The sequence below is a fragment of the Thermobia domestica genome, chromosome 9, assembly GCF_964235325.1.
Source record: "Thermobia domestica chromosome 9, izTheDome1.hap1.1, whole genome shotgun sequence".
NCBI classification, from domain to species: Eukaryota; Metazoa; Arthropoda; class Insecta; order Zygentoma; family Lepismatidae; genus Thermobia; species Thermobia domestica.
Genome location: NC_137462.1, coordinates 66,071,935 through 66,086,464, shown reverse-complemented (window position 1 = coordinate 66,086,464; position 14,530 = coordinate 66,071,935). Strand labels below are relative to the sequence as shown.

At 35.4% G+C, this 14,530-nt stretch overlaps 1 protein-coding gene across 1 annotated transcript in view; it reads right to left on the bottom strand.

Annotated features, from left to right (window-relative positions):
• The window catches only part of LOC145660855 (lysosomal alpha-mannosidase-like), a 166,436-nt gene that overhangs the window by 75,867 nt on the left and 76,039 nt on the right, over nucleotides 1-14,530 (bottom strand). The window contains exons 8-9 of the mRNA XM_081726279.1: nucleotides 12,007-12,214; nucleotides 4,725-4,918 (exon numbers count right to left, since the gene is read on the bottom strand). Coding sequence (XP_081582405.1) covers nucleotides 4,725-4,918; nucleotides 12,007-12,214 — 402 coding nt within the window. The remainder of the gene's footprint in view (nucleotides 1-4,724; nucleotides 4,919-12,006; nucleotides 12,215-14,530) is intronic.

Genomic DNA, 14,530 nt, shown 5'->3' with positions numbered 1-14,530 from the left:
CGAAAGAAACTATTATTCCCTTAGGGGCATAAAGCTGTCCATCTTCTATGGACTCAAGAACATAGACGTTGGACTGAAGTGGACTTGAAATGTAATATGGTACGATGAGTCACATTCATGTCTGTATTACAATGGTACAAGGTGTTCAATAAATCAGAAGCCCAATGAGGCATTTCACCCACAATATGTAATAGTGGGGGAGTATTTTTCATTTCATGACTTGGCTCAGTGTGACAGGTTTGGTTGGACAATCTCTGTGATCGAAGTTGCCATTTCTCAATTTTTACGATGAATATCCCGTGCATACTCCGATCTACTTAGATGACAACTAGAGTGTTCACATGACTCAAAGTGCTTGTGCATGGTTTGAAGAATATTAAGATACTTTGTCGCAATTTGTTTGTTTTCAAAATCCCAATATTTAAATTCAATCGAGAAGAAGTGAGACTATTTGCAGCAGTAGAGACTCGCAGAAAAAGCAATCTGCAAACTTTGTTGGAACTGCGGTTTTTCTGGTGAGTGAATACATTCACATCGGTGGGACATACCTGCAGTGTTTCATAGAGCCATATTCAAACACAATCAAGGAAGCTATCCACGATTGTGTACATTACTCAAGAGTGAGGCTAAATTTTTGTCCCATGTGCTTAAAATTTTTCCACTACCAACTATTAAAAAGTCATGTATTAAGTCTCGAACTTATTTATTTGAGAATTCGTTATAACTAAAAGTAATTGCTATAAAATTACAATGATACTGTGAAATGTGTACGTAATGTTGAATGTTCTCAGTAGAACTCTTGAATTAATTAAAACAACTAATCTATTTTTGGAGTTTAATTATAATTAAGTTTGTACTAAACACGAACGAGGTACAAAAATATTTTAGACTATGAGTAACCAAAAGTTTTTTGTAAGTTCAAAATAATGGATTTTCCTTCACAAATTTCCTGCTTATTTTTATGCATTAGAACTTTATAGATTATAATTACCAGTTATGAAGTAGATTAACTTAAGAATGAAAAGCACAGTATATATTGTCAATATTTAAGAGAATATAAGAGTAGGAGTGTGAATACCGTGTTTTGAGACAGTATAATTTTTACTTCGGTTTTAAGAATGAGGTTCTAGAACAGGATGGCAGCTTCTCTCTTTCATTCATTATTTGTTTCAAAAGCTCTAGGCATTCGTTTAAATCATGCTTTCCTTCTTTGATTATGACTATAAAAACGTATATACATCTTAATTACTACTACATTTTGTGTGTGACTGTATTAATTAGAAATAATATACGTAACTTTTAAGCTCTAGACTCCCATTGTTGTATATTAAACACTACAGTAAAGTAATTTATAATCAAATTAGAATAACATTTGTTATCAAATAATTGAAATTGTTTAAGTGATATAAACTAAACACTAATATCACTATACTGCTAATCTCGTTACGTTACTAGAGTTAATGGAATATAATAAGTTTCGTTCAATAACATTTAAAATCAATCTAACCTCCTCCTTCATAAAGGAATAATAAAATATGTACTTGATATGTTGTGTGCTCGTGGCTCAAAGTTTGATTCCTGTCGAGGTATGAAACGTCACATGAAAACTGGAATAGTGATCCGGGTACTGTATTAACTGTTAGATTCCTTTTCATATATTCTTAATGATGACAGAGAACGTAAAAATTCAATTTAATTAATGAATGAAAATAACTGTAAAGTGAATTAAGCGGAAATATGTTCTAAATAGAATTAGCTTTTAAACCAAAGAATAACGTTAAATATAGATCTGTGTGTACTAAAGTCTGCAGAAATAAAATTTATATTAATTTACTTTTGTTTTTAAATAGCTTTAAAATGTAGAAGAAAAATATTAAATGTCATTGTCATGTAGAATTTACAAGAATATATTCATGCATAATGGTAAAAGAATCATGGACTGATGATATACAATATGTGTTATAAACTTCATTCAGTAATATTTCAATTGAGTATAATTTAAGATACTTTGCTTATTAAAACTAAATAAGTGTTTTTTTTTTTTTGTAGAGGTGTAGTTTACCTTAAATTTCTAACATAATTAATTACGGTAACACGAAATTCACTATTAAAATTTTAACAGGAATTTATGATATAAAGCATTTGTTTTCCATAATTTTTAAACGTATAGGCATTACTTTAAATTGGTTACATTTGACTTTGGTTGATTACGATTCTAACTGCACAAACTTAACTATTGACATATTTACTTAAATAAAAATAATGTCAAGGTTTGAACTGTTGTTAAGGTTTTTTACTATATTACTTGTTTAATATTTACGTCAATTTTTTGAAGTTTTTAAGTAATTGTAGGTAAGATATTTAACTTTTGTAGTAATCTTCTGAAATAACATATTTATATAAAATACTTTTCATACTTTAAAACATAGATGAAACTTGATCTTTTGAATTTTAAAATAAACATTTTGTATACAAATCAATTTGTGATATGTAATATCGTATAATTAAGTACGTTTAAGAATAGATTGGAATCCTTATATGAAATATCGGAAAAATTCAGTTAAGTCGATTTTGGGTTTAACATCCCTCTCAGCGGCGAGGCTATATCAGACGTGGACCTACTGATTAACGTTCAATCCGAACCACACGAGCTCCCGCTGGGAATCGACCCCGGGTCTTTCACGCCAAAGACGCGTACGCTAACCGCTTACTCACGAAGAAGCTCGAGAAAAATTAATATACCTAGGTATAACAGGCTACTTTAAATATAAGAATGCAATTTTAGAAGCTGTGAAAGGTAATTGTGGACGATTATGTTTTTAACCAATTACACATTTTGCAGTCTATATTTTCCTATACATGAATTTCAAGCTTAACAGAACACAAATTGCACACATGTTTAGCAGTTGAATGCACTAGAAGTACACACACGTAAAGTTTAATTTTGTGCCCACCAGACGATCGTCGTAAATCTATAATATATCCCAACCTGAATATCTTCGTACATTCTACGTACATTGTAGGTTTATATCAATTTGTGCGATACGTAATGAGCATGAATAGACTCAATTTTATGTCCCAAACTTATATCTATAGCTAAATGTGTTTCTGTTAGAAAAGCGTTCTTTCATTGATTTTATAAATCCTGAAGTAAATTAATTTTATAGCAATTCTAGTTTGGCAATGTTAAACAAAACTATGTACAGACCACAAAGTGTATGGTATGTACCTAGGTAAAAGCTGTAGATTTGCTGTTCTTTCTTACAAATCTTTCCACAGCTTTTAAGTCATTTTTAATAAGTGGTAGAATTCTAGTTATATCAAAGAGTATTCTCAAACAATAATAAGAATTTCAAGAATTTTCGGAACTAATAGAGTAAGAAACCATAAGTGATACTATACAGTGTAAAAGAAAAGAATTAACGAAGCAGAATCATCGTAATTTATCAATAAAATCGTATACGGAAGTGGATCAAAAATGACATTTGTACTCTAGCAACAGAGACAGCATGTCCAACAGTACGGAACGGTAGGTTATCCAACTATCAACCTTGACCCTACGCTGTAACTGGCCTTTTTCGCCAACCAACTCAATTGTTAACATAACCCCTACGAGAGAAGTTAACCTGCTACTGGGAATCGAAGATCGAATCTGTTGGATAATTGACTGTCACCAATACACTTTGAGTCATGTATTTTTTAACTTTAGTTTTGGAATTAAGCGCACCCAACCATCCCTACCAATAACCTATATAGGATATATTAAGTGTGCTGCTAGGGTAACGAATCATGGCGTTTATGAAATTATTATGAATATATTCTGCATCGCCGAACATGTTAATAGTTTAGATCTAACTACTATCTTGAGATCATTGTTTGAGTTCTTAATGTGCACTTTGTCTTTGGGGAAACTCCAAAGAATAAAGTCATAGTTTGAGCTCATTGGAGCAGAATGAACAATCCATTCGTTGGTGAACTCTTTTTGATGAAGGACAGAAACATACTCGCCAAATTATTCAGCAATGATGGCAGAAACGCCCAATTCATGATATGTCCCACTTTTTATCAATTACATGATTTTGATAGAATCCATGTCTTGAGCAAATCAAAGAATCTACCTATATTCACATGTACCGATCATTGGCTATATTTCCATAAAAAAATGAACAAGTGCCCCGGAGAAAATAACTGTTTCAATATACAATAATTTTTCATGGTAGAGATCCAACAAAGAAAAAAAAACTGTGATTGTTTACTAATAGCTATAGATGAAAAAAGTATGGAGTTTTTTCAATGACCGACTTCAAAATCTCTTTTCGTTGGTCATTCATGATTCCTGGTAATTTGTTTTCGTAAAGTCTTTGAATTACACTTTGTATTTCGGAAACTTTACATTAATAGCAACAAACTTCAAACTCATTCTTGAACTTCCTTTGCAACTTTATTAACTTAGTAAAACCCGAAACTTCTCTGCTTTAGATTCATTGTGTTACATTAGTATTATGCATTCGCAGTTCAAATCTATTCCAAGAATCTGTATACCAACCTAACTTCTCATTGTCATACAGTGATATCCATTCGTGGAAATATCCATAATTCTGATTGTTCGTATATGAACAAGGAATTGTTTCTTTGGAATTACATTGTTTGTATAAGTATGACGTGTGGAAACTAAAAACAAGAAGTACAAGTTTTTTTTTTAATTCTAGTTAAAATTTTCTCACCTGTATGCTTCAGCAACAACTTGGCTACAAGCCTCCATCCCTTCAGACAAAAGCTTAGCATAGTCCTCTGCCACATATTGCAACGATGTCCCAGTAAGTGCATCATGATGCTGAAGAATACCCATAGCCTTCTTTAACAACATTTCCTGTTCTTCAAATTTTTCTAGTGCCACTACTCGCAATTGTTTGCAGATCTGTTAATTGGAAGATAGGAGCAAGAATACACTAATTAATAATATTGTTTTGTTCCAAAATTACGATCATCAAAGAAGAATGGCAGAAAAACAGGCTAATGCCGTCTTTTAAGATATTTTCACCTTTTCCTTCCTTATCCCTCACCGCTGAAAATCAGATCGTTCAAAATATTCACGGATAAAAGTATTCGTGGTTGTACGTAATTGAGGTTTTTAACCCTGTAATCGAGTGAACAGGAAAAAGTTGCTTTACGTCCTACAGAGGAATGAAAGAACAGAAATTTCTACGGGGATGTTGCCTCTCACTAAAATTTCTACGGGGATCTTGTCACCAATTTTATTTAACATATATTTACAAGATGTCTGAAAAGTTCAGCAGGATTGGTACTATCAATATTTGTTTAATGTGCTCTTCTTTGAGTTCCACACGTTTGTAAGCGGAATCGGACATTATCCGCAACACAACATGCACTTATGACTCTCTCCAGCAATTATCCAATTGTTGTATGGAATACTGGTTGTCGTTCGAGATTGTTTTGATGAATTGGCTGCCAACATGTCGGTGTGCGTAACCTTCACGTCCATATATCAGAGTTATTTCCATTGTTCGTCTTGTGACAGGATCATATACAGACACAAACAACGAAAAAATATTTTTCCATCTTTTCCTTGGCGAGAATTTTCACACACTGTGTAGAAGATCTACACACAGAAGCTTGAGTTACGTATAATATGAATCTTCTAGCGGAATCCCGACAAAAGTTTATTGTAGTATTAGAAAACTTGAGGAGTAGATGCGAAAGGATTGAAAATAAATGTTAGAGAGATAAAAAGCAACTCTTCTTTTATTCAAAGATGTAAATATGCAAAATTAAAATTGCAACCCCTAGAATTAAATGAAATTTATACCATAGGTTCTCTATACAAATATTATAATTTAGAAGTGGGTAACATCTCTAATCTTGACAAACCGATATGGTGTGAAAATTCTACGTGTCACAATCAGAGCCTTTATATCTCGTGACATAGAAACATACATGTAAGGAATCGTCTATCACGCTTTTTCTTTTTTTTACAGAAAAACACTGTCAGTTGAAGGATGTAATGAATTGTGGTAATGAATTTTTATCGCACAAAGTTTAATGGCGACTGTACAGGCCAGGGAAGCAGATATTCATAATTTCTGAAAGAATACTTATCTATTGGGCTGAATCTCGTCTTGCTGAAATATGGTATCAGAAGCTACAACTTCCCTCTAGCACTGTCATTGATGAGCTGTTCTCAATGAGTAGCAACAGAGAATGTGTGCTGTACCCAATTACACACCGTACAATCATACCTGTCATTCGGCTGCTACGATATTCGATAATACAAGTTTACAAACTTTGCTATCATAGTGGCTAACGCGTAAGTGACTATTAATGTAGGACAAATTGAAGCCGAGCTTGTTCAAAGCACGACCGTCTGACACTCAGCGTGCCAGCTACGGTCCTTATTTGTCCATTGTGTTTTAGGCGTTTCTGCTCCTAAGGGATTGGAAGCTGATGCAAAGATATGCGTGCCGCTAGTCCAGCATTCACGAAACGCCGTTAATCCATCGACACAGAGAAGTCCGTACCCGTTACTGTGCTGCGTCCTTGTTTTAATACTGTAGAGGACAATGTATGGTTCATCACAACCGTATATTCAAAATGTACGCCATTTCGTAATGAGGTCATATTGCGCAGTCCACTAAGCAGTCACCGATGAGCACTGTTTTCTTGCATCCGTTGCTTCCCCACATGGATCACTGAGTTGCTGCATGCACCCATTTCACTGTACTAGAAGCCACCTCCCTGTAGATATAACATAATTCCCGTTGAAACGCATTAATTTTTTTATATTGCGTTCTTTTACACCAGGCTTATCGATATGTTCTATGCTTACTTGTTCCCATTCACTACCTGAGTTCTGCGTAAACAGCTCTTTCGAGGTACTACGCAGTTCATCGAAAGGTGATCTTCATTGAACCCAAATATGCGTCATTCTCTTCAAAGTATGGTCATTTGTACGTAATACTTTGTCGAAGAAATTCTGTGAGTTTTGACGCATTTCCAACATTTTACGTGATTCTGGTTTCACAAACAGGATTTCATACAGTGTACTTTCGGACCACCGGATTAAAAAAATGTGAATTCATGTCTGACTCTAAATCGTTACTTTCGCATTCAGCTCAACCTGTAACAAATGTTTAATGAGTAGTGAAGAGAGATATATTAATAAGAAGTACATACGAATTTCATTAATAAGGATAAATTTGATTATGACCAACTACTAAAATATGTTAACTTGAATTATAATATTCAATAAAAATGATTAAAAAGAGCGAATAAGATAATGTCGTTTTGTCACGCATATTAAATGAGTTATTAGAGAAAGGAGTAATACGAGGGTCACTACAAAAGTTTTGAGATGCGCATTGTTGTGGCAAAGTATTTGAATTCCAACAATTGCGTTCGGTAGTGGTATCCAGAGCGAAGCAAGTTTCAACTCGCCTCGCTTATCGGCATGGCCATTATCGCCTTCATTTGTTTGTTGATATGAGCAGTATTCGGCTGTCTAGAATGGAGCTCGAAAGGGAACATTTTCGGGCAATGATCCTTTACGATTTCGAAAGTGGTTTGAACAAGACACAAAGCCTTGACCGTTTGCAGGTGGCATTTGGGGACCTTGCTCCTTCCCGTGCTATAATTTTTCGGTGGTTTGGTGAATTCAGAAGAGGCCGAACATCGCTTAAAGATGAAGAGAGAGCTGGACGTCCGGCAACAGCTGTGTCAGATGAAAACATTGCCGCTGTGGAACAAATGATTCGAGAAAATCCTCGACATCTTTCAAGGACATTGAATCCACAGTGAACATTGGATCGCTAGCAATAACAAAAATTCTTCATGATCATCTTCGGCTCAGGAAGGTTTCATCTCGTTGGGTGCCTCACACTTTGACTGAACAGCAGAAGCGCATGCGTGTGGAATGGTGTGAAGAAATGCTTACAAGATTTGATGGAGGCAATTCTCGACGCGTCTCTGACATTGTTATTGGTGATGAGACTTGAGTCTATCAATTTGACCCTGGAAATAAACGCCAGTCTACAGTTTGGATCTTTCCAGACGAAAATCCACCCACGAAAGTGAAGCGACTGCGAAGTGTAGGTAAGAAGATGGCCGCAACTTTCTTCTCCAAATCTGGTCATGTTGCAACTGTTCCACTTGAAGAACAAAGGACTGTTACTGCTCAGTGGTACACCACTGTTTGCCTAACAAAAGTGTTCCAGAAGCTTCGGGAACGGCGTCCAAGAACTGGATTGCGTGGGATCCTGCTTCATCATGACAACGCGTCCGCACACACGGTCAACATCACAATTCAGTTTTTAGAATCTACGGAGGTCAAACTTATGACTCATCCGCCGTATAGCCTTGACCTGGCCCTGTGTGATTTTTTCTTTCCCCCAGGATCAAAGATCTCATGCGTGGGAAGAGATTTTGCAGCCCTGAAGAAGCTGTAGTGGCTTACGAGAATGAACTTTCAACACTTGAAGAAAAAGACTGGCAACACTGCTTCCAAAAGTGGTTTTCGAGGATGCAAAAGTATGTACAGTGTAACGGTGTATACTTTGAGAAAATGTAAGAGTTAAATTGATTTTAAGTATGTAAGTTATTTCACATCTCAAAACTTTCGTAGTGACCCTCATACATCCTTCCTGAAAGTCAAATCTGAACGTACGAAACCGGGAATTAATTATGTTTCACGTGTCTGTTTCGCTTTTTATACCTAGAAGGCATGCCTGTAGCCACACACGTTGTAGAAAATTCACGATCCCACTTCTGATGATCACAACTCAATCACAAAATCTTTTGTAATTGCAGCATCATTTGATAGAAAGTAAGGTTAAGCTTGAAGTCAGTGACGAGCATATATCTTTTTCGCAAGGACAACCGTCATAATGTTGAAGTTTAGGAAACGAAATGTCCTCATGCAACACTGAAACACATCCGAGTTTCTCCAAACGTTAGTGTGTTCTCTGAGATGCCATTTCGGAAAGTATACAGAACAATCTTTGTTGCCAAGGGTACTGAAACTGGTATTATTTACTTATAGGTGTTGCAGGAACGGCTAATATCTCACTTTGGGACAGATAGTGTCAACTTTATGTCGCAACAGGACGGAATTCCATTCATTTTCATCTTACCTTGCACGTCAAACATCATTTCAACGCTAGCTTTGACGTAAGCCAAACGAAGGGTTCTCAGCTTAATAAATCTCGATCCATGTGCCTTTCTTCTGTGAAGTTATGTTAAAGAAAATATTTGCGTGTCACCTTACCAAGATATATACCAACGTTTTAATAATCATGATTACAGTTAGTACCAGGAATGGTGACATATTACAACATATGTGGGAAGAGATACTGACGCATACTAACCTGACGTAGAATCACCAAAATGGACATAAACCTTTATAAGCATCGTGGGATAAATTCAGAATTTGATTACTTGCTCTTCTAAATAATATGCTGCGGGCGAGTTTGTCCTGGTGCTACAGACATAAGGAATAGTGAAATACACTACTATATTATAAGAGACTCCCATATTAATAAAAAAACTTTGTTAGAATAAATATTGTTTGAACTTGCTAGTTGCACTATTATCCTTCTTCAGATATATGTTTGCTTATGAAAAGTTAATTATTTTTTTAAATACTGCTGAAAATCTGGAAGCTATTCAAAATTTACGAGAAACGTATAATAGATTTTCTGGGTAAATTTGAGGATTTTTGAAATGTTATTATTTATTCGCAATAATTATGCCGCTATTATTAAACCCTTGATCAATTTATATAACACTAAATGATTTGGCGTGAGCTACAGACAAATAAAGTAGTTTGGAAAGTTTGGAAAACAGACTCTCAAAGAATATATATTTTTTAAAAATGTCGGATATGTTTAAATATATCTTCTTTATTTATTTATTTTGTACGTAACTGAGATTTCTGATTTTATAGCTTCAATTTTTCATAGAGAAATTCACAAAGATTACTAAAGCATATTTAATATTAAAGTAAATCCTTCAAACACACCAATTTTAATCGAACTATCTACGTATATATGAGTTGAATTGATGACAATTTACGAGTAATATACTATAGTGTTTTGCGTTTTCGGTGATTTTAAGGCGCTTGGTTTACCAAAATTCATATATTTACCTGTCTATTCGGTCTGTCATTCGTCCAGGAGAAACAAATCTGAACTACCTGATAAATCGTCACCAAATTTACTCAAATTGAAGACGGTCGAAGTTAGGAATCGAGTTCGTTTTCGATATTCGAACCAGAAGTGGTAGAAAATAACTATGTCCGATTTTGACGTTGGTGTCAAAACAGTAATAAATGGATAGAAGTCGTTTTCTGCAATAGATTAAGCGTTCTAAGAATAGGCACCATCATCTCTCTTAACGCTGTATTGAAACCAAAAACGGCAGAAACAAACAACGTCCGGTTTTAATGTTGATCACCATACATTAAAAATCGTAAACAATAAAAAAATGTCTCCTGTAATCAATTAGCCGTCCCAAAAATATATTTCATCTACACTTTAATCTATTGGAACTGGGAACAACAGAAATCCGGTTTTAACGCTGGTTGTTATAGAGTGAAAAGGTAAGGGATAATTAGAAGGTGTTTCTGCAATCAATTATGCTCCCTAGAGAAGAGATATAGAGAGACGAGAGTGCCAAAGTAAGTAGCACTCTCATCTCTCTATATCACCTCTCTCTATTACCATAGCAATCACCGTTTAAACTAGAAGCAGAAGAAATCAACCACTTTCAGTTTGAAACTTTGACCATTAAAAGAGTAAAAATAGTAGGTGGTAGTGAGAAGCAGTTTTCTGCAACAGATTACACGTCTTAAGAATATATATTGCGTCTTCACTCTAACCTTTCTATTATAACCCACAGTGACAGAATATCAAGCAATGCCTGGTTTAATGGTGATCGCTGTATATTGAAAACGGTAATAGAAAAAAAGAAGTTGTTTCTCGCAGTGCATTAAGCTAAGCAAAAATACATTTAATTTACATCCTTAAATCTCTAATGAAACAGGGAAGTGGTGGAAATCCACTACGCTTCCAGTTTTATTACTGATCTACATACAGCAAAAGCGATAAAAAAATAGAGAGAAGCCGTTTTATAGAATCAAGAAGCTTACCGAAAGTCATACTGAGCTCAAATTTACATATTTTCATATTTGACCACATACTGTCATTGTGATGATTAAGTTGCTGCGTTCGGATAGTAATGATAAGCCAAAACTATAAATATTGCATCATTATATAATATACTTCGTGATCAAAAGGTGACCCTGTATTTCATAACCTCTCTGTATATTAAATGGGTTCTCACATAACATCCATATGTTGTAACATTGGCAATGAATGATTGAATGTTCGTATCATGATAAAAGGCAGTATTTGTTGCGTATCAAGGCGGTGCTTTTTGTTTCTTTTATACACTGTTAGCACACGAGAGAGAGCTATGGTGTTGCTAGAGAATTAGATGTGCGTGTGTCATCTGTTCATGTACTCGCTCTCTAACGTGTCTACTTAGCCACACCTCCTTTACCATATGACAACGTTCCGTCAAAGCCTTCGTTTCATTCACATAGCCAAATTGCCCTCTATTTCGTCGCGTGGTTTAGTTGCATTGATAGCGATATCGGCTTTGGTGTTAAAGATCTACGCTTTATGCAGACTCGTTTTGACATATGATTAGCGTCATATTAAAGACCTGACTACTGCAGGAAACATGTTAGTCGAGCTCTTTAGTATGGCACTAATACGAGTCAGAACGACTCTGCATAAAGCCCCTGGAGTCGATGCCAACAAACTGATAGATTAGGAGCATTATACCAATTTATACGATTTTGATATAATCAGTTCATTGCATGAGTGAAATTCCAAACAAACAAAATCAAACCAATTCAATATAGGCAACTCCTGATAAAATTTACTTATCATTATTGCATTCGAATTTCAAAGTAACCATCTTAAATCATACCTGTAACAAATTATTCGCCTTGTACGCTAAGTATTTAAGAGTAGGTCGAGAGGAATAGAATCCAACCCAACGTGTAGAGGAGCTAGAAATATGTGGAAAGAAATCATCTTCCTTCGTTGTCCAGGTTATATTTGAATCATGGACAGCTTTGATGTAGCAAGAAGGTGTTGAATAGAATGCGTTCACATCACTCTGGGAGTTTATATCACTGAAATAAAAATTAATAGTATTGCTATAAACATTATTATTATGAATAATCTATTACGAGGAAAGACAATGGAAACTTCATGCACAAGACGTGCGCGCGGTAGCCACTAGGCCAGCAAGGAGGGCTCTGAGTAGCTTACAAGCAAGGCTTTTCAATTGTCACACTCCGATTTGCTTGAAACTTCTGGAGTGAACGAAGGAATCGAAAGTAGGACATACGTGTTTCTATATCGGCCAACGTGGGGGATGAAGGTTGTAAACACATCCTATAATGCAAACATAGGGCAATATCTCACATTTTAACAAGGCCATAACTAGCAACGCACAATGGGAATTTGCTTGAAACTCCTGCAGTGAGTAAAGAAATTAAAAGTAGGACACACTTTTTTATATTTGCTAACGTGCAGGATGAAGGGAGTAAACATCCCCTAAAGTGCAAACATAGGGCAATATCACACATTTTAACAAGGCCATAACTAGCAACGCACAATGAGAATTTGTTTAAAACTCCCGCAGTGAATAAATAAATCAAAAGTAGGACAAACGTGTTTTTTATATCGGCGAATGTAGGGGATGAAGGGGTACACACCCTAAAATGCGAACATAAAGCAATATGTTATATTTTAGCAAGGCCATAACTATCAAGACAGAATGAGAATTTTCCTGAAACTCCTGCAGTGAATAAAGGAATTAAAAGTAGGACATACCTTTTTTATACCGGCCAACGTGGGGGATGAAGGGAGTAAACACTCCCTAAACTGCGAACATACACAACACTACACCTGTAAAGAAGATTATAACTAGTTAAGCCGTTATAGATACACATTGACTAGTGTCGGAAAACAGGTAGAATTTTGTTCAGTTTACGTGAAATAATATTGAGCGCCCGCTTAAATGGTCACAATCATGTTTTCAGGCCGCAAATCAAGCGAGGTTATGCTCCTGACTTGCCTGGAGAGCCCGCCGCTGCAGATCTACGTCACACAACGGTAAATGTGCACCGACAGCGATTCGAAAGTTCTGAAGTATGGCGAGCGATACCTCACGCAATTGTCTTTGCGTGTTCCACCTGAAGAGACTTGCTTTACCCAACGATACGACTATTTTCGGGACGTTACTTTCTTGTGTTCCATAACGGATGTTACGACAATCTCTATCGTTTTCCACTGTGTTCCTCATGTATTCTAAATCCACAGACTCATCATGCATAACACGGCAGATGCCCGATGCTCTCCTTCGAACATATTCCTCGTAAGTTTCATCCATTTCTCCAGAGTCGGTGATATCATTTGGTTCCATGACTTCCTCATCCAAATCAGTGTACAGTAACGTCTTCGTTGTATATTGATATGGCTCTATCTGCAGCGTCATTGAACAATTCCCGGAGGTAGTTTGCAAGGTGTATCTCTGCCCAGTTTGCAGGTGGTTCTGGAATGTCTACAGTAGCAAAATAGACTGCAAGTAGATGAACGAAATGTAATTGTTTACACCCATTTTGGAAAGGGCCCTATAGCTTTGATTTACTCGGCTGAATAAACATAATGATAAGCATACCTTATTGTAGATCTATCTATCTATCTATCTATCTATCTATCTATCTATCTATCTATCTATCTATCTATCAATCTATATATATATATATATATATATATATATATATATATATATATATATATATATATATATCGTTCAGTGCACGTCATCAATGATATATAGGACACAAGGCATACGATTAACACATTGACCGTTGTTCACTGATAATTTATCGACACACTTATACTGGAATATATTGTTGTGATAGACACTGTACTCTGGTGTAATTGTCTTTTTGTTAATATAATATAGCCTAATACTTGTAACACGCTCATTAAAGATGAAACGATTTAAATTCAGTGTCCAATTGTGTTATGATTTTTTCGTAATTATAATTTAATTTGTGGTATCATGTGATGTAACCATGCTCTAAACATACATGATATTGCTTTCTAAAAGAGGTACAAACGACAATTCAAACTGTACTAACGAATTCCAATCTTTTACCTTGGCCAATGTTTACAAGGGATCCATCTATTGTTTTTCTTAAATCTACCCATAGCAACAGGAAAGTTTCATAGCTCTTTTCACATTGCATGCAGATGATGACACAATATTCGTAATTGATCTGCCATTTGCCAGACGTATCGACTACTATTATAATGTTTTCCACTTATTGTTTCTTTCTCTACTAATGTCCTACATTTGATTCCTTTATTCACTCCAGGAGCTTCAAGCAAATCCAAGTATGATACTTGAAAAATTTTACTTGTTAGTCTCGTAT